The sequence below is a fragment of the Bos indicus x Bos taurus genome, chromosome 21 (genome assembly GCF_003369695.1).
Source record: "Bos indicus x Bos taurus breed Angus x Brahman F1 hybrid chromosome 21, Bos_hybrid_MaternalHap_v2.0, whole genome shotgun sequence".
NCBI classification, from domain to species: domain Eukaryota; kingdom Metazoa; phylum Chordata; class Mammalia; order Artiodactyla; family Bovidae; genus Bos; species Bos indicus x Bos taurus.
Window position 1 is genome coordinate 20,240,297 of NC_040096.1, and position 20,939 is coordinate 20,261,235.

General features: G+C 46.7%; 1 protein-coding gene across 1 annotated transcript; it reads right to left on the minus strand.

Moving 5' to 3' along the window:
* Window positions 1-12,739: 12,739 nt before the first annotated feature.
* LOC113880093 (myeloid-associated differentiation marker-like) lies at window positions 12,740-13,569 on the minus strand. Its single transcript, XM_027522101.1, has 2 exons — window positions 13,250-13,569; window positions 12,740-13,190 (listed from the first exon to the last, which is right to left on the minus strand). Exons 1-2 carry the CDS (start codon window positions 13,567-13,569, stop codon window positions 12,740-12,742), a joined length of 771 nt encoding a protein of 256 aa, XP_027377902.1.
* Between the last annotated feature and the right edge of the window lie 7,370 nt (window positions 13,570-20,939).

Here is a 20,939-nt window from a genome sequence, read left to right on the forward strand (position 1 = left end):
ACTATTAGCAAGGTGAAAAGACAGCCTTCAGAATGGGAGAAAATAATAGCAAATGAAGCAACTGACAAACAACTAATCTCAAAAATATACAAGCAACTCCTACAGCTCAACTCCAGAAAAATAAATGACCCAATCAAAAAATGGGCCAAAGATCTAAATAGACATTTCTCCAAAGAAGACATACAGATGGCTAACAAACACATGAAAAGATGCTCAACATCACTCATTATCAGAGAAATGCAAATCAAAACCACTATGAGGTACCATTTCACACCAGTCAGAATGGCTGCGATCCAAAAGTCTACAAATAATAAATGCTGGAGAGGGTGTGGAGAAAAGGGAACCCTCTTACACTGTTGGTGGGAATGCAAACTAGTACAGCCACTATGGAGAACAGTGTGGAGATTCCTTAAAAAACTGGAAATAGAACTGTCTTATGATCCAGCAATCCCACTGCTGGGCATACACACTGAGGAAACCAGAAGGGAAAGAGACACGTGTACCCCAATGTTCATCGCAGCACTGTTTATAATAGCCAGGACATGGAAGCAACCTAGATGTCCATCAGCAGATGAATGGATAAGAAAGCGGTGGTACATATACACAATGGAGTATTACTCAGCCATTAAAAAGAATACATTTGAATCAGTTCTAATGAGGTGGATGAAACTGGAGCCTATTATACAGAGTGAAGTAAGCCAGAAGGAAAAACACCAATACAGTATACTAACGCATATATATGGAATTTAGAAAGATGGCAACGATAACCCTGTATACAAGACAGCAAAAGAGACACTGATGTATAGAACAGTCTTATGGACTCTGTGGGAGAGGGAGAGGGTGGGAAGATTTGGGAGAATGGCATTGAAACATGTGAAACGTCATGTATGAAACGAGATGCCAGTCCAGGTTCAATGCACGATGCTGGATGCTTGGGGCTGGTGCACTGGGACGACCCAGAGGGATGGTGTGGAGAGGGAGGAGGGAGGAGGGTTCAGGATGGGGAACACATGTATACTAATTAAACAAATTTCTATTAAAAAAAAAAAAAAAAAAAAGGAGCTGGTGAAGAACCCCAGGGACTTGCAGACACCTGTCTGCAGTCTTGGTGAGGGGCAGTGATGTGGCTCTCCTGCCCCAGTGATCAAAGCAGCAGGCCCTGCCTCTGCAGGGAGAAGACCATGGACACTGCAGCCTCAATGCTGTTGTTCCCTTGATTTTTTTTTTTTTTACTTTTCTAATCAGGGGTTCAGAATTTACTGGGTGGCCTTGTTCTTAAAGGGACATTTCTTTTTAAAAAATCTTGGGCAGATGTGTTGAGGTGGTGGAGAATTGCTGCTTTTGTAGTTAAAGAAACCGAAGTGCTTGAGTGTGTGGTGCACACATGTGTTTCTGTGAGTCAGTTGCTTTCTACTCTTGCTTCCTTGTGCTCTGGGCCCCAGGCATAATGTGATCTACATAATGTATTTTATAATGTGTGTGTGTGTGTGTGTACATATATAAAATATATGTGTGTCTGTGTGTGTTTTAAATTCCCTGGAGCTTCTGGTTCCTATCAGCCTTTGCTGGCAATCATAGAGAGAAGCCTTGTCTCTTGTTCTACATCATAATGTTCTTTTTTCCCCAACCTAATATAAAGGACAAAGACAAAGGAAAACAAAATCAAAAGGTCCTGACTGCCCTCAATGTGTCTAGAGTTCAGAAGTACCCTAGCCAACTTGGACTTCCATGCTCACCCAAAAGACCCCCTCTGTGAACCGCACCCAGCGACTCCCCACACCCCCTCAGGCTGAGTCTAGGGCTTCAGCCCATTAGAGCAAACTAGCAGTTTGGCCCCACTCCAAAGCCCCAAATCCTTAGCTATTAAAACCCTCTGCCAGCACCAGGATGCTTCCTTTAAAGGTGCCTGGATGTAGGCTCAGTGCGTGCGTATGCATGTGCCTCCCCGACCCTCTTCATGGATGAATTCAGACCAGCAGCCCTTTACAGTAACTGGAGGCCGGGAAGCCCCCACAAGCCTTCTTCCTCTCCTGCTCTCAGCCACAAAGCCTCAGAGCCCAGCATTCTGGTGTCACCAGGGCCAGAGGGGCCAGGCTAGCAGAGCTGTGGGGGACGGGCAGGGAAGGACCCCCCTGCCCTGCTGCCCCTCACTGCTGTACTGGGATGAACCATGTGATCTTCACACAGAGGAAGGTGCGGTGGGTGGGGAGGGCTTCCAAGAGGTGGTGCACATGGCAGGCAAATTTTAAGAAGTAATGAAATAAAAATTGTATTTCAAGGCAAGACAGGAAACATTTCAACATAGTTTTTTTTCTCTGCCCTTTTGGGCCTCCTCCCTCCCCTCTAGAGTGCAGTGAGCATCTGCAATATGTGTTAACCTGACCTCCCCAAGGCGAGAAATACCTGCTCTACCATAAAGATGAATTTTTCTTCTTCTGGCCCCAGCCATGTGACTCCTTAGAAGATAACACTATTTACTTATGAGCTTATTAATCTCACAAGCTATTTCACTTGTACTCTGCCTATTTGACAATACTGTTGTTTCTTATATTAACAAATGTAATTTGTGAGATTGAGGCTCCAATAAAAATAATGATGACCAGGTGGGCCTGCTGATGAACCTAGAGAAGGGAAGGGTGATGAGTGTGGTCAGGGCCTCTGCTCCAGGGCTCACAACTCTAAATGCCTAAGCAGCTGATCCAGGAACAGGCCAGTGACCCTGGTCTGATGCTTGTCAGGACTGAGAATACAGGCTGCACTGGGCAGGTGTCTCTCAGCCCAGCTGATGGTGTCTGTGAAGAAATGCTGGCCCGTGGAACCATGTTCAGGGCTGTGTCTGGACTCAGGTCATCAGGCTGAGCCCTGAGCCCTAGCCCACCTCCCACTTGCCACCTGACTCCTTTCATCTGGGCCGTGGACTCTGGCCTGGATGTGCCCAAGGACAGGGGAGTCATTGTCTGGAAAGCACTGCTCGGAGGGTTGGGTCCCTGGTTTATACACACAGGACTTTCCCCACTGAAGCTTCCACCTAGTACAAATCCAGTGTCACTTCCACATGGCGACCTGTCACCCATCTTTAGCTCATTCTCATGTCTCTGTCTCAACCCTGGATCTTTGACTTTCCAGGTTAAATGTCCCCAATTTATTCAATGGTTTGCCTTTATCTGGATTGCATTTCACCTGTGCCCCACCAGCCACCCCAACTCCCTGGCCTCCTTGTCCCTTCTCTGCCCATGTCCCCCAAACCCATTCACAGTGGATTCCTAACAAATGAGGAAAAGGTGGGAAGAAAACCAGAACTCAGCTGAGCCAGGGGCATCCAGCGTGTCCTCCAGCCCAGAGCTGGTTTTGGAAAGACCTGTACATTCCTGCTGCTGCTAAGTCACTTCAGTCATGTCCAACTCTGTGTGACCCCAGAGACGGCAGCCCACCAGGCTCCCCCGTCCCTGGGATTCTCCAGGCAAGAACACTGGAGTGGGTTGCCATTTCCTTTTCCAATGCATGAAAGTGAAAAATGAAAGTGAAGTCGCTCAGTCGTGTCCGACTCCCAGCGACCCCATGGACTGCAGCCTACCAGGTTCTTCCATCCATGGGATTTTCCAGGCAAGAGTACTGGAGTGGGGTGCCATTGCCTTCTCCAGTATGTTCCTGAGGCTCTGGCAAAATGAACTAGAAGACAGGGACGTGAGCCCTTAGTGCTACCTAACCCTGGAGGAACCAAGCGAAATCTGGGGGGTGGTCTAAAAAGGCTGTTTACAGTGGCCATGCCTTGCTGAGCTCCCTTGGGGCACCTGTGACTCAGACCTGTTAGCTGGAGGAGTACAGGGATTGGGAAGGGAGCCTGCCCCTCTAACACTCTGTAGCCACCCCTCCTCCCCTTCTTCCTCTGCCCCCAGCCCCACCCGATGGAGAAAGACCTATTCAGGGACAGGATTCTCCACCCTCATCTGCTGTCTCCAGGCACACATCCCACCACCTTGCTCCCCAGCGCCCAGCCCCATCAGGACAGCATCACTGCCTCCGAAGGTGAAGATCCAGCCAGTTTGGTCCCAGGAGTGATACGAACGCCGCCCACTTCCTGCCCAGTGTGCTGCTGTCTGGGCCAGGCTCCGCAGCCAAGAAACTTACTCACTTGGAGCACAGTTTCTCCTCTATATGGAAAGAACAAATGCTTTTCCTGCTGGGGGATGAGAGAGTTTGAGTGGGTTTGCTGAGAAATGGGAGAAAAGGGCAAATGCTGGCCTGGCCCAGCATCCTGAGTTCAGGGGGTGTGCTGTGTCACCTGGTAGAATCGCTGGTTTCTGTTACCAGGTGGTGGAGCCCTGGGGACACTGGTGGGGACTTGTTTAGGGTCCTGAACTTGACCCTTGCTCAAGGGCATCCTCACCTCTTTATTGTCCTCCCATCTCTCAGAGTTTAGGGCTAGGACAGAGAGAGAGGGCTGCCGACTCCATCCTGCCAGCCAATCCTAGCTCTGCCCCCGAGGGCCCTCAGTGGAGGCTGGAAGCATTCTGCCTGATGGACCCCCATCCAGCACCCTCCATCTGGAGGAAGAGCTCAGGCCAAGGGGTAGCTGGCAAGGCTGGTGGTTCAGCCTAACTGCACCCAGGACTCACTGGAGTCTACAGAAGGAGGGGTGGATTCTAATAAAAATTATCTTTTTGTGAATTAGCACCTGTCCTCTAAAGGAAGGAAAAGTCTGGAAAACAGTGATCATGGCTGAGGCTCCCCTGCTGTTTGGAAGCCCAAGGAGCCTGACCCGAGGTGCAGCTGAAGGAAGGGCAGGACCTGGCTGGCAGAGGCTGAAGGCCAGGACCTGCTCAGTGGTTCCCGGACTGGGAGGTCCTGAGCTCTCGCCTTGCTGAGGTTCTGGTTCTTGATGTGTAGACTGGGATAGTAATAACTTTCCCAGGGTCAGTTTAAGAGTCAGAGACAATGGTATGAAGGGCCAGGCAGAGAGGGGGGCCAGTGAAATGCAGCCTTGAGCAAAGATGCACCATGGCTTTGGTGGAGGAGGAGGGGAATAACAGCTGTGAGGGCTGGGGAGGGCACTAGGCCTGGAAATACTTGAGGACCAGATATTTCTGGGTCCTTCAGGAAGATGACAATTTTCTTCCCAGATCTATTATGTCTGCCACATAGGCTTTGATTGGAAGAAACACTCCAACTCAACAAACTGGACTTCCTGATATATTGCCAGGACCCAGTGTTTTCCAGTTGAGCTGCTGTAACAGAACTCCATAGACTGGGCAGCTTAAACAACAGACATTTACTTCTCAGAGTTCTAGAGACTAGGAAGTTCAAGATCAAAGTTCCTGGAGAGCTGAACTCTGGTAAGGGCTCTCTTCCTGGTTTGCAGTCTTCCCACTGTATGAGGCTATGACCTCACATGATGGAGAGAAAGATCATCTGTCCTATTTCTTCTCATAAAGGCACTAATCCCATTCACACAGGCCCCAGCCTCATGACCTAATTACCTCCTAGAAGCCCCACCTCCAAATCCAACATATTGGTGATTTAGGCTTCAACATATGAATTTTTGAGGGAAACAAACACTGAGTCTACAGAATTTGGCATTAGGAAAAAAAGTTACCGATGAGTTTGAAAGTCTGGTGGGAAATCATTTGAACTCTAGTTTCCCCTTTCTTTTACACTCAGGTCCAGGGGCAAGGCCATGAACCAAAAATATTCAGTTACTGGTCAGATTCTGCCAATAAAAAGGGTTTGCGTTCTGGCATGAGTAAATGGAATTCAATCCATGTATATGGCACATGTCATGTGCAAACCACGTTGTAGCATCTTGCAGTTTAAAACAAAGCAGAAGCAAACCCTTGGTCCTACACCTGCCCAGCTATTGTCCTTTGCACTCTTTCTCCACAAGTATCCTGAACATGATCTAACCCCCCTCTGCATCTTCCTTCTCTCATCTACTCTAACCCCCTCTCTGCCTTCTGTTCCCACCTCTCCATGGAAAATGTTCTCACCAGTTCACCACTGAGCAGCATGTGGGCAACTCAAGATATATTTACCCTCTCATCACCAGGTCTCTCAACACAATTCACCTGCTTCAGGAAACCTTCTCTGGAGTGATGGTCCTCCTGCTGCTCAGACTCTCCTTCCTCCTTCTCCTCTTCCTCCTCTCCATCATCTGAGGGTCTCAGGTCCTCAGGACTTGGGACTGGAAAACATCTGTCATGTGTCAAACCCTCTTCTTAGCACTGGGAATACACATACATATTGGTTCTAGATTTTAGTGTTTATCTTTCTCATGTTTTATTTGAAACTGAATGCAGAGTTTTGCATTCTTCTTTATAATAGTGCCATAATAACATAACAATAATGTATCAGGCCTTATTTCAATACAACAGTAATGCATGCATGCATGCTCAGTCACTCAGTCATGTCTGACTTTTTGTGACCCCATGGACTGTAGCCTGCCAGACTCCTCTGTCCATGGGATTTCCCAGAAAAGAATACTGGAGTGGGTTGCCATTTCCTTCTCTAGGGGATCTTCCTGACCCAGGGATCAAGCCAGTGTCTCCTACGTCTCCTGTATTGGCAAGTAGATTCTTTACTATTGAACCACCTAGAAATCCCACAAAAGCAATGTTTTCCTACAAATGGCTGCTGAGATGGACTCTGAAGAAGTGGAAAGTCAAGCATGTGCAAGAACAAGGGAATCTGGGACACCTCAGACTGTGGGGGCACCTGGAAACAGTTTGTGTTTTTGACAAGAAACACTGGAGAGTCAGACCCCTGGGAAGTGACTGAGGAAACTCTTGTTATGAAAGAGAAACATGTTCCCCACCAAGCAGAGGTCATGGGGAAGGAAGGTCTGTGTAATCAGGAAGGATGTGACCAATAAACAGGACCCAGCAGCCAAGAGGAAGCAAGCAGAGAGGGTGGACAGAGGGGAGGGAGCTGGCTTCCATCTCCACATCTGAGTCTCCAGGACTGGCAAGTCCAGGGGCCCCGGGAAGAGGGGGCGTGGGAGGGACCAGGGGTCTCTGGCACCCCTCCCCCATCTAGCAGATGAGGAAACTGACTCAGCAGCAGTGAGTGTCCTCTTCAGGGGGATGGGGCAGGTTTGTACAAAACGAGGGTGGATGGGGCAGAATCCCAGCCTGGAGGGTGCTGCTGCTACACTTATAATAAGCAGCATGGGGCTGTGGACAGACAGCCGGCCTGGGAAGGAGGACACCTGGGTCCTGTCTCTGACTCTGCCACCCACAGGGTGACTCTGGACACGTCCTGCCACTCCCTGGGGTCCAGCTGCACCACTTCTATGACGAGAAGTTTCGACTAAGCAGAGGACCTTTCTACTCTCTTTTGAGCTCCACAGTGAAGGGACTTGACCTGCCTTGGAATTGTGACAAATGATCCTCAACTCCCCAACAGAAGAGATGGAGCAGCCACCCTCCTGAACCACAAGACTTGGACAGTGAGTCCCTCAGGTGAGCCCACCTGGACAACAGATCTTTCACTAAAGCACAGAGGCATCTCCATCCTCCTGGGAAGTGAGGTCACAGAGTTATGTTCAATTTAATTCATGAAAATAGAGAATATGAATTTCTTTCACTTATGCAAATATTTATAAATGCACACTTGCTCATATCTATGAAAAAGTGAGTGAAAATCAATTAAGAAAGAAATGAAAAATTTTATTCAAGCCAATGTAAGAATTATAACCAGCAAGACATTCTTTCAGGAAGCTGTGAGAACTGTTCCAAAGAGGTAAATGGGGGCCACTATGTATGTGATTCAGGGAAGGGGTACATGCAACCAAGCACACTTCTTGACAAAGTTATTGATCTTCAAAAAGGCCAGAAGCCATAGTTAATGGTTTTAGTGCTTTTATAGTATGGCAAGATGTAAGAAATTGGGTTTGTAAATATTTCTACTGGAAATGTCTAAGTATCTGAGGGCTGGTTCTGCCAGTTTTCCCAGAGTACAACTTGCCTTATCATGGTCTTTGCCGTGAATTCCTTCCAGGGTGGATTCTAGATCAGTGATGGCAGTATGCTAATGACTTGATTTTTGTAGAACTGGGTGGTTTGTTCTATTTGATTGTGATATTACACAATCCTATGGCTATTCCCCTCTAAATTTCAAGCAAGGCTTGGGAGACACTTTTGACCAATTTGTCCCTGGGTCATAGGAATGCTCATTCCCAGGAGGGGAGAGGATTTTTTATACAGGCCACTCGGTGTGCTAATACTCAATTTCTGTTACCAGTAGCCAAAAGCCTCTAGGCCACCTGTCTTACTAGTCTGTCAGCTCCAGGTAGTGATTCCATCCTATTCCTTCTTCCCATATCTAGAGTCACACTATTACAATCATGGATCTTACAAGCTATACATCAAGTCAATCATTTCAAGTCACCTGGTCATTATTATTTTTATTGGAGGTTCAGTCACACATTTGTTAATGCAGGAAACAATAATTTTGTAAAAAAAAAAAAAAAAAGCAAAGTACAGAAAACATCAGATCAGATCAGTCACTCAGTCGTGTCCGACTCTTTGCGACGCCATGAATCACAGCACACCAGGCCTCCCTGTCCATCACCAACTCCCGGAGTTCACTGAGACTCACATCCATTGAGTCAGTGATGCCATCCAGCCATCTCATCCTCTGTCGTCCCCTTCTCCTCTTGCCCTCAATCCCTCCCAGCATCAGAGTCCTCTCCAATGAGTCAACTCTTCACATGAGGTGGCCAAAGTACTGGAGTTTCAGCTTTAGCATCATTCCTTCCAAAGAAATCCCAGGGCTGATCTCCTTCAGAATGGACTGGCTGGATCTCCTTGCAGTCCAAGGGACTCTCAAGAGTCTTCTCCAACACCACAGTTCAAAAGCATCAATTCTTCAGCGCTCAGCTAGTTGGAAAGTGTTCTGCCTATGTTTTCCTCTATGAGTTTTATAGTGTCCAGTCTCACATTTAAGTCCTTGATCCATTTTGAGCTTAATTTTGTGTATGCAGTTTAAATATGATCTAATTTCATTTTTTACATTAGCTGTCCAGTTTTTCCAGCAGCATTTGTTGAAGAGACTGTCTTTCCAACAATGGGCAGTCTTGCCTCCTTTGTCATAGATTAATTGTCCATAGGGTTTCCCAGATGGTGCTAGTGGTAAAGAACCTGCCTGCCAATGCAGGAGATATAAGAGACCCAGTTCACTCATTGGGTCTATAGTTTCATGGGTTTATATCTGTTTTTGTTCTGTTCTATTGATCTATAATTTCTATTTTTGTGTGGGTATCATACTGTTTTGATGACTGTAGTTTTATAGTATACTCTGAAGTCAAGGAGCCTGATTCTCCCAGCTCCAATTTTCTTTCTCAAGATTGCTTTGGCTATCCAGGGTCTTTTGTGTCTCCATACAGATTTTGAGATTTTTTTGTTCCAGTTCTGTAAAAATTCCATTGGTAATTTGATAGGCATTGCATTGAATCTATAGGTTGCCTTGCCTGACATAAATCACAGCAATATCTTTTTTTGATCTGTCTCTATGAATAATGGAAATAAAAACAAAAATAAATAAATGGGACCTACTTAAACTCTAAAGCTTTTTCAGGCAAAGGAAACAATAAACAAAATGAAAAGACAACCCACAGAATGGGAGAAAATATTTGCAAAGGACATGACCAATAAGGGATTAGTCTCCAAAATTTACAAAAAGCTTGTGACATTTAGTAGCATCAAAACAAACAATCCACTCAAAAAGTGGGCAGGAAACATAAGACATTTCTCCAAGACATACAGATAACAATAGCTACATGAAAAGATGTTCAACATTGTTATTTATTAGGGAAATGCAAATCAAAACAATCTGATATCACCTCTCACCAGCCAGAATGACTACCATCAAAAAATCCACACAAACAATAGAGGCTGGAGAGGGTGTGGAGAGAAGGGAGCCCTCCTACACAGTTGGTGGGAATGTAAATTGATACATCCACTATGGAGAATAGTATATGAAAGTTGCTCAGCCATGTCTGACTCTTTGCATCCCCAAGGACTGTAGCCTGCCAGGCGCCTCTGTCCATGAGATTCTCTTCTCTATTTTATTTTTAATTTTATTTTATTTTTAAACTTTACATAATTGTATTAGTTTTGCCAAATATCAAAATGAATCTGCCACAGGTATACATGTGTTCCCCATCCTGAACCCTCCTCCCTCCTCCCTCCCCATACCATCCCTCTGGGTCGTCCCAGTGCTCTAGCCCCAAGCATCCAGTATCGTGCATCGAACCTGGACTGGCATCTCGTTTCATACATGATATTTTACATGTTTCAATGCCATTCTCCCAAATCTTCCCACCCTCTCCCTCTCCCACAGAGTCCATAAGACTGATCTACACATCAGTGTCTCTTTTGCTGTCTCGTACACAGGGTTATTGTTACCATCTTTCTAAATTCCATATATATGTGTTAGTATACTGTATTGGTGTTTTTCCTTCTGGCTTACTTCACTCTGTATAATAGGTTCCAGTTTCATCCACCTCATTAGAACTGATTCAAATGTATTCTTTTTAATGGCTGAGTAATACTCCATTGTGTATATGTACCACCGCTTTCTTATCCATTCATCTGCTGATGGACATCTAGGTTGCTTCCATGTCCTGGCTATTATAAACAGTGCTGCGATGAACATTGGGGTACACGTGTCTCTTTCCCTTCTGGTTTCCTCAGTGTGTATGCCCAGCAGTGGGATTGCTGGATCATAAGACAGTTCTATTTCCAGTTTTTTAAGGAATCTCCACACTGTTCTCCATAGTGGCTGTACTAGTTTGCATTCCCACCAACAGTGTAAGAGGGTTCCCTTTTCTCCACACCCTCTCCAGCATTTATTATTTGTAGACTTTTGGATCGCAGCCATTCTGACTGGTGTGAAATGGTACCTCATAGTGGTTTTGATTTGCATTTCTTTGATAATGAGTGATGTTGAGCATCTTTTCATGTGTTTGTTAGCCATCTGTATGTCTTCTTTGGAGAAATGTCTATTTAGTTCTTTGGCCCATTTTTTGATTGGGTCATTTATTTTTCTGGAGTTGAGCTGTAGGAGTTGCTTGTATATTTTTGAGATTAGTTGTTTGTCAGTTGCTTCATTTGCTATTATTTTCTCCCATTCTGAAGGCTGTCTTTTCACCTTGCTAATAGTTTCCTTTGATGTGCAGAAGCAATCAAAGAGGACACTAATAGATGGAGAAATATACCATGTTCATGGATTGGAAGAATCAATATAGTGAAAATGAGTATACTACCCAAAGCAATTTATAGATTCAATGCAATCCCTATCAAGCTACCAACAGTATTCTTCACAGAGCTAGAACAAATAATTTCACAATTTGTATGGAAATACAAAAAACCTCGAATAGCCAAAGCGATCTTGAGAAAGAAGAATGGAACTGGAGGAATCAACCTACCTGACTTCAGGCTCTACTACAAAGCCACAATTATCAAGACAGTATGGTACTGGCACAAAGACAGAAATATAGATCAATGGAACAAGATAGAAAGCCCAGAGATAAATCCATGCACATATGGACACCTTATCTTTGACAAAGGAGGCAAGAATATACAATGGATTAAAGACAATCTCTTTAACAAGTGGTGCTGGGAAATCTGGTCAAGCACTTGTAAAAGAATGAAACTAGAACACTTTCTAACACCATACACAAAAATAAACTCAAAGTGGATTAAAGATCTCAACGTAAGACCAGAAACTATAAAACTCCTAGAGGAGAACATAGGCAAAACACTCTCTGACATACATCACAGCAGGATCCTCCATGAGATTCTCTAGGCAAGAATTCTGGAGTGGGTAGCCATTCCCTTTTCCAGAGGATCTTCTCAACCCAGGGATCGAACCCAGGTCTCCTGCATTTCAGGTGGATTCTTTACTGTTTGAACCATCAGGGAAACCCAGAGAACAGTATGGAGGGTCCTTAAAAAACTAAAAATAGAACTACCATATGACCCTCCAATCACACTCATGGGCATATATCTGGAGAAAAACATTATCTGGAAAAATACATGCACCCCAATGTTCATTGCAGCGCTGTTTGCAATAGCCAAGACATGGAAGCAGCCTAAATGTTCATCAGTGGAGGAAAGGATAAAGAGGGGTCCATTCCCTAGCTACCTACCCCCACACTTCCAACCCCCACCCCCCAATACCACCAACTAAGACACCACCAGCATGTATAGACACGCTTTTGCAATGAGGCCCCTCCAGAGGCTCAGGGTGTGAACAGCTGCACAGAAGGCTGTGTGCTGTGGAGTCAGCACCTTAGGAAGTGGGAAGGGGAAGTGGGCAGAGAAGGAAGGAGTCTCAGGTCCTGATGGATCAGAAGAAGGAAAATGGGGAGAGGTGGTCAGGACAAAGGAGATGAGAAAGCCAAGGATGAATGCAAGAGGGGCAAAAAAAAAAAAAACAGAAAATGTAGAAAACATGAAAGAAACAAGGGAAAGAGGCAAAACAGGATGTGGGCAACAAAACAAGAAGGAGACAGAGCAGAAGGAGGGAAGGAAGCATAAAGAGAGTGAGATGAATGGGGAAGGATGTGAGGAGGGAGAGAGGGAGCCAGGCAGAGTGAAGATACGGGATAGGACTGGACAGAATCGGGAGCACTGGAGACATCCTCAGTCCCTATGGAAACCTGGTGGGCCCAGTACCCCAGGTCAACCGTGTACATCAGCAGGTTGATGGCTGTCAGGATGGCCACAGCCAGTAGGCGATCCTACAGGCACATGTCGTAGGCGAGCTCATCACTGCAGCTCACAACACTGGACCGCTGGGAGTGCCCCCCAAACTCCTCATTGAACTGGTAGAGAGGCCAGAGGATCACAGTGCTGATGCAGAGGAGGATGGAGAACAAGGTGAGCACAAGCTGGAAAATGGGGTATGGGATGTGCAGTCTATATTCCCGTTCACTCACTTTCAACAGGAGGACCACAGCTCCCAGGATGAAGCAGATGGAGTACACGGCCACACACCACACCAGGGCCATGTGTTGCACAATAGGGTGCAGGTCCAGGGAGGGGCTACTGATGAAGGCAAAGATGACACCAGCCACAAAGGTCTCCAGCACCTTCAGCAGGCCTGGCACAGTGTGCACGTAGCAGATGATACCATCGAGGTCATACCAGTTCCACGTGAAGGCCACACCCAAGGCATAAATACAGATGCGACTTGGGAGAAGGCAGTGGTGGTGATGGCCTGGTCCCGGTAAGGACCATAAGGCAGGAACTGGACATATGCAATGGAGTAGATGATGGAGGCCAAGAGGCAGACGAGGGTAGCGTAGCAGGCATGGCTAACGGGGAAGTTGTACTGGTAGAAAGGAAACCAGGATGGGAGATCACAGAACTCAACAGTGGAGAAGATGAGGGTCACAGCGAAATAGATGCACCAGATGGACATGGACCAGTCACCTATGACTCCTCTCCAAATGCCCATGTCGGCCAGCAGGGAGAAGGCCATGCAGGTGGAGCAGAGCTGCGGCAGATGGAGGAGGCAGTACACCTTGCCCGATTCATCCTTTTCTGGGGATGTCGCCCTGGTGGGCATGGTGTTGTGAAATCTGGCAGGTCACAGTCACCAGTGTGGCAGTTGTCTTCATTGATGACCCATCATTGAAAGATCCAACTCTGGAGGAGGATTAAGTCAGACGCCTAGAGAAGGCACAGGGCCTGTGATGGCTGAGGTTCAGGATCTGTGGAGTTGGAACCAATGGCTCAGACACGTGGGTAACAGCACAGCCACTCCAGAATGGTTCTCCCCATCCATCAGCCTTGGCCTTGTCAGGAGACTTGTCTTATCCCAAACCTCACAGCTGGGTCGGGTCTGGGCACAATCCATCAACATTTTGGACCTCTGTGAACTGTGTGGCATTATCTACAGAAACACAGGGTAGGATGGTCCTTATCTACAAAGCCATCCCTTGAAGTCTCTCAACATTGAAAACAAATTTTTAAAAAATTATTTGGTAGTAAAATTATACCTGAACAGATATTAGAGAATTTATCATCTGCATTTATTTCCCCTAGTGTGAATGTTCAAAGGCTTCAGTTTCAGAAACACTCATGTGTATGATTACAAGGTGCTCTCAGACCCCAGTGGGGTGTGATGTCATGTAGAGTAGATACACCATGTCATTTGTTTGGAGCTGAAAAATCTTGAATTCTGGAGCTTATCTAATCCCAAGGATTTAAAAAAAAAAAAAATGGACTGTAGATTGCACTGCTAACCCCATTTATTGATGAGAAAACTAAGACTTGGGGACTTAAATGTCTTCCCTAAGGTCGAAACCCTAAGAAAAGAGAACCCCAGATAAAAATCCCAAAGCTGTGGGTGTGAGCACTTTGCTCTACAGCCCAGCATGTCAGCAGGCCGGCAGGTGGGAGCCCAGGACCAAATCGTGGCGCTCTGGGACCCAGGACACACCTTCAGGATCATGGCCTTCTTCCACAGCAACCTAAAGACACACGTCCCAGCCCCTCCTCCCAGCAGCATCACTAGAAGGAGCTGCCATCTGAGGGGACACAGCCCCACCCAGAGGAGGGCAACTCCAGGGGTGAACAGGGAGGAGCCACGGGGTGATAGCAAGGCCATGGGGACAAGATGACACAGAAAGTAGGAACTATTTGAATCCCTGCTCTCAGTTTTGCCTTCACATGTGACTTTTCCCCACTGGGGCAGGGAAACCCCAACCCAGCATGATTCAAGGTGGAGCCTCATGGAGGAACCACAGAATAAATTAACATAATGTTGCGCTCTTAAGTTCCAAAGCTGCCAGCCAGGTGTGAGTCCGGAAAGATCTAGAAGTACTCTTACCTGAGCAGGGATTTTCCTGGCTGGGAGACGGGTGAGCAGCTTCCAAGCTGAGAAGAAGAGATTGGAAATGAAAAAAGATGCTGTGTCTGATGCTGATGGGGAGGCTTTGGATCCATTTAATGGCACAGAGGGAGGCACTGGAGAAGGAGAGGCATGGGGTTTCTAGCTGTGTGACCCTGGATAAGGCCTGTGCCCTCTCTGGGCCTCAGTTCCCCCACCTGGAAAGCAGGAGGTTTGTCTGAGCCTCCCCAGCAGACCCTCCTCCACTCTAATCTGTGAGCCTGGACATGGTGCCTCCATCAGAGCACAGCCTGGATGTGGCTGAGCCCTGCCTGCCCAGCAGCCAGGTGTGTGGACTGGAAGACGGTGAGCCAGGAAGGTCAAGGTCAGGACAAAAGAAGGAAGGAGGAGGTGAGATGGAAACTCAGAGTTACAGGGAGGCTGTGGGGTGTGAAGGAAACTGGTAAGTTACCTTACAGAGTCTCAGTTTTCTCATGTGTGCAATGGGCTTAATACCTACTATATGTCAATTTAATGAATGAAGCTGTATGAATGGCTTATAGAGGACCTGGCACCTGAACACACTGGAACCATAGCTGGCATGCCAGCTACCTGTTCCCCTTCCCCTACCCACCAAAGGGAACCCATATGGCCCCAGCCCCACTCTGGGCATAAGCACATGCAAGCTTGATTTGTTCCAGATCATGGCTTGCAAACCTGTGTGTCCTGGAAGTGGCCCAGGGATTTGTTTGGTTTTCCTTCACAGTGTTTTCAGGAAAAGATAGTGTAGAAGCAGTTTTATTTCTTCCTGAAATGTTTGGTAGATGCACGGTTTTTTCATTGCATATGAAAATCCAGTTTTCCAGATCCTTTACAAGTCTCATAAAATTAGCTGCTATGCCCTTTATACTGACTTTCACTCTCATCTTTGCTTAGTATTTTCTATATTTTCTTCTTCTCATGTATAATTGACACAAAGCAGAACTACTTTAAAAGAACTAAATTAAAAGATGTTTTATTTTCTTGGGCTCCAAAATCACTGCTGATGGTAACTGCAGCCATGAAATTAAAAGACGTTTGCTCCTTGGAAGAAAAGCTATGACAAATCTAGACAGTGTATTAAAAAGCAGAGACATTATTTTGCCAACAAAGGTCCATATAGTCAGAGCTGTGGCTTTTCCATGGAAGGACTGATGCTGAAGTACTGAAACTCCAGTACTTTGGCCACCTGATGTGAAGAACTGATTCATCGGAAAAGACCCTGATGATGGGAAAGATTGAAGGCAGGAGGAGAAGGGGATGACAGATGATGAGATGGTTGGATGGCATCACTGACTCGATGGACATGATTTGAGCAAGCTCTGGGAGTTGGTGATGGGCAGGGAAGCCTGGTGTGCTGCAGTCCATGGGGTCGCAAAGAGTCGGACACGACTGAGCGACTGAACTGATGGTTTTTCCCGTAGTCAGGTAGGGATGTGAAAGTTGGACCGTAATGCAGGCTGAATGCTGAAGAATTGATGCTTTTGAACTGTGGTGTTGGAGAAGACTCTTGAGAGTTCCTTGGACTGCAAGGAGATTAAACCAGTCAATCCTAAAGGAAATCAATTCTGAATATTCATTGGAAGGACTGATGCTGAAGCTGAAGCTCCAATACTTTGGCCACCTGATGCAAAGAGTTGTCTCATTAGAAAAGACCCTGATGCTGGGAAAGATGGAAGGCAGGAGGAGAAGGGGAAGACTCACCAACTCAATGGATAGGAGTTTGAGAAAGCTCCAGGAGATAGTGAAGGACAGGGAAGCCTGGCATGCTGCAGTCCATGGGGTCACAAAGAGTTGGACACGACTGAGCGATGGAACAACAACAAATGATGACCTCACATGTCCCAGTTTTCCCTCTTGGACATGGCCAGGCTGCCTGCCTGCTCACAGGAGCGTCCATGTCTCCATCCAGGGAGCATCCATGTCCTCAATGTCATTAGAGCCTTCAACACCTTTCACATGCTCTGACGTCATATGTAGACATGTGTGTACAGACATGCACACATATTTGTAGAGCATATCTGTATCTTTTTTCTTCCCTGTTTTTTAAACATGAGACCATGTCATGCACACAGCATCTTGCTTTTCTACCAACCCCAAAAGGTGCAGCTGGTCCTGTCCAGGGGCCTTAGTCCTCTCCATCCCCTTTACTTATTTCTTTCCCTCCTGGCTCCTGTGCATATTTGGACTGACCCCCCTTCTCTAGATCAGTGGATCCTCCCCTGTGAGTCTCAGACACTGGGGGACACAGGACATGGCAAGGGGTCCTGGGTTCGATGTGATCATCCTGCTCTAGAGTAGGAGGTAGGCAAGCATTTCTGGAAATTTTTTTAAAAATATGACAAAAATTGTGTTATTCATCTCTAGTATCTAGAAAATAGACAGAAATTCTACAACTTAATAATAGACAACACAATTTAAAATCGAACAAACTTCTTAAGATGTTTTACTTTGTCTTACTAATTTACAGAAGAGTCCAAAATGCAGTACTTGGGCGCAATCTCAAAAACAACAGAATGATCTTGGTTTATTTCTGAGGCAAGCCATTCAACATCACAGTAATCCAAGACTATGTCCCAGGGCTTGATACTGAAGAAATTGAAGTTGACCAGTTCCGTGAAGACATACAACACCTTCTAGAACTAACACCAAAAGAAGATGCTCTTTTCATCATAGGGGATTGGAATGTAAAACTAGGAAGTCAAGAGACACCCAGGACAAGAGGCCAAGGCATTTTGGCCCTGGAGTACAAAATGAAGCAGGGCAAAGGCTAACAGTTTTGTCAAGAAAACACACTGGTCATAGCAAACACCATTTTCCAACAACACAAGAGATGACTCTACATATGGACATCATCAAATGGTCAATACTGAAATCAGATCGATTATGTTCTTTGCAGCTAAAGACAGAGAAGCTCTATGCAAATAAGACCTGGAGCTGACTGGGGCTCAAATCATCAGCTCCTTATTGGAAAATTCAGGCTTAGATTGAAGAAAAGTAGGGAAAACCATGAGGCCATTCAGGTATGAACTAAATAAAATCCCTTATGATTATACAGTGGAGGTGATGAATGGATTCAAAGGATTAGACCTGATAGAGAGAGTGCCTGAAGAACTATGGATGGAAGTTCGTAACACTGTACAGGAGGCAGTGACCAAAATCATCCCAAAGGAAAAGAAATGCAAGAAGGCAAAGTGGTTGTCTGAGGAAACTTTACAAATAGCTGAGGAAAGAAGAGAAGCAAAGGGCAAAGGAGAAAGGAAAAGATACACCAAACTGAATGCAGAGTTCCAGGGAATAACAAGGAGAAATAAAAAGGTCTTCTTAAAGCACAATGCGAAGAAACAGAGGAAAACAACGGAATGCAAAGGCTAGAGATTTCTTTTAAGAAAATTGGAGAGATCAAGGGAGCATTTCATGCAAGGATGGGCACAATAAAGGACATAAATGGTAAGACCTAACATAAGCCAAAGAGATTAAGAAGAGGTGGCAAGAATACACAGAAGAACTATACGAAGAAAGGTCTTAATGACACAGATAGACACGATGGTGCGGTCACTCACCTAGAGCTGGACATGCTGGATCATGAAGTCAAGTGGGCCTTAAGAAGCATTACTATGAACAAAGTTAGTGACGAGATCAGGCTGGGTTATAAGGTAGAGAGCTGAACTGAAATCCTAAAGTGGTCTCTCCACTCTGATGCTCTGATGCTATGGTTTGAGAAGGAGACAATCTGGGGAAATTAAATGCTGAGAGAGGCTACAAGGTTTTTCTGAATGAGCTTCTCCTGATGCCAAGGGAAGTCACTATTCCAGATGGAAAACACAGAGAGATTCTCAGATTCACACTCCCTCACTTACTTGATTTGGTTCGGCAATATTAGGAGACTACTTCTTCAGAAGGTATGAGAGAGCCCCTTGGAAACTCTTAACCTTTCTGACACAAAAGTCTCTTTGAGAATATGACTATCCCAGAAATATGCATGCAGATACCCTGGAAATGTTGCACTCACTATCAGGGCTCTATAGACCTCCTAACCCATCCCAGGACATCAGTGGATCCACAAAGCTCAGGGCAGAAAGTGGCCTTGGAGGAGTAAGTCAGGTGATTCCTACACCACCTTTCCCTCACGTGTGGGTGAGCAGAGTCCCAGGCTCATATGCAGGGCTCCCCTTGTGGATCTCCCAAATGCCAGTGGTCCCCAGATAAACAAGAGAGTCCTCTGGAGCATCAGTCCCTAAACTTTTTGGCACCAGTGACCTGTTATGTGGAAGATGATTTTTCCACATACAGGAGGGAAGGCGGTGGTTTTGGGATGATTGAAGCACATTGCATTTATTGTGCACTTTATTTCTATAATTATTGCACTGTGATACATAATGAAATAATTATACAACTCACTATAATGCAGAAGCAGTGGGAGCCCTGAGCTTGTTTTCTTACAAATAGACAGTGCCACTGGGAGTGATGGAAGACAATGACAGCCACTCTCCAGTGTTAGCATCACTACCTCAGCTCCACTTCAGATAATCAGGCATTGGATTCTCATAAAGAGCACACAGTCTGGATCCTGTCAGATGCAGGGGGTCTGAGCAATGTTTATGGGAGAGAAAGATAGAGAGACGTGGTGGGGAGGGGGATGCGGTGCAGAATCTGGCAGGGACAGGCATTCACAGCCTTGGGCACCACATTGAGTATTTCAGACTCAGTGGGAAAGTATTGATGAGATGTAACCAGGGGACTAACATTTACTCACAGAGAAGCCTCTGGGATTGCCCCCCAGATAGGAAGGATGCAGTATGCAACGAGGGGCATTCCAAGAAGAGAGGGAGGGATCTTGAGCTCAAAGTCATTGGATGAGCAGGCCCTTCAGAGCCCCAGGCGGGGGCAAGTGTGTGCTGGTGGCTGGGAGCTCATTTGGATGGAAGGGCCCAGGGAGTTATAGCCACATGTAGGCCCTTCCAGTTCAGTGGATGTTTATGAATCATCTGCTCTGGATCAGAGGCTGAGGATCCAGGTAAACAAGGTCTGATTCATCCTTGAGAAACTCTTGGTTGAAATGGAGGAGGCCCATGACCTGACCATTAGCACATCTGTCGGGAGTGTCCACAGAGGGGAGGCCAGGCGTCCTGAGCAGGGATGGAGGGCGGGGCCAGACAGGACACCAGATCTGAGTGGAGGATTCGGGTGTGTCTTAGTGAAGAATGCAGGAGAGGGGGGCCTGGGGAGACGAGAGTCCAAGCCCCAGTCTGAGGAGTTGGGGGGCTTGTCTTGGAAGCCAGAATGTGCAGGAGGCAGGGGATGGACCTGAGTTTGTGTATCTCCCAAATACCAGAGGTCCCTATGCAGGGCTTGTGGCACCAGGGACCCAGGACAAAGTATCAGCTCCTGGATTCACTGAAGAGCCCTGTTCTCAACATGCTGAGCAAGGAGCACTCTAGAAACATCTGTGTCCACGTTCCCCGGGCCCTGGGCTCCTGTAAGAACTGCTCCAGCCCCTCTGGGTCTGAGCCAAGTCTGCAGTGCCCCGCCCCCACCCAGCAGACAGGAGCCCCTGGAGGACATACCTGGCCTTAGGACCTGGATTCCTTGCCTGGGCCTGCCTGGGCCCCAGGCTCATGGGTGAAGCCTGGCCTGCTCCAGACACCTGCCGAGTCCAGGGTCTCAGGGGCCTGGGAGACTCACCCCTCCAGACACCTGCCGAGTCCAAAGTCTCAGGGGCCTGGGAGACTCACCCCTGACCCACTTCAGCCCTGGACTCAGGAAGTGAGCAGGGAAGGCCGGGTCACATGGTGCCTGGATTCAGCCCCCTGTCCCCTCTCAGTCCGTGTCTACAGGACAACTCGGTGGAAGACGCCAGAGCAGCCATGGAGCTCTACCGCATCTCCAGGAGAATTCGATAGCAGCGAGGGCTGCCTGCCTGGTGGAGTGCAGCACCTCCCCAAGGACTTGAGGCCTTTGTCTTTTCAGGACAGCAACTCTCTTGCTTTTGAAAAGTGCATTTTTAGCATTAAAATGGCTCCATATGCTCTCAACTTCCCTTGTAGCTCAGTTGGTAAAGAATT

Bases quoted from the DNA above. Each gene is read 5' to 3' on its own strand.
- LOC113880093 (XM_027522101.1), bottom strand. From the start codon at position 13,569: ATGCCCACCAGGGCGACATCCCCAGAAAAGGATGAATCGGGCAAGGTG. The intron at 13,191-13,249 runs GTTCCTGCCTTA...CCTTCTCCCAAG, and splicing joins TACTCCATTGCATATGTCCA to TCGCATCTGTATTTATGCCT.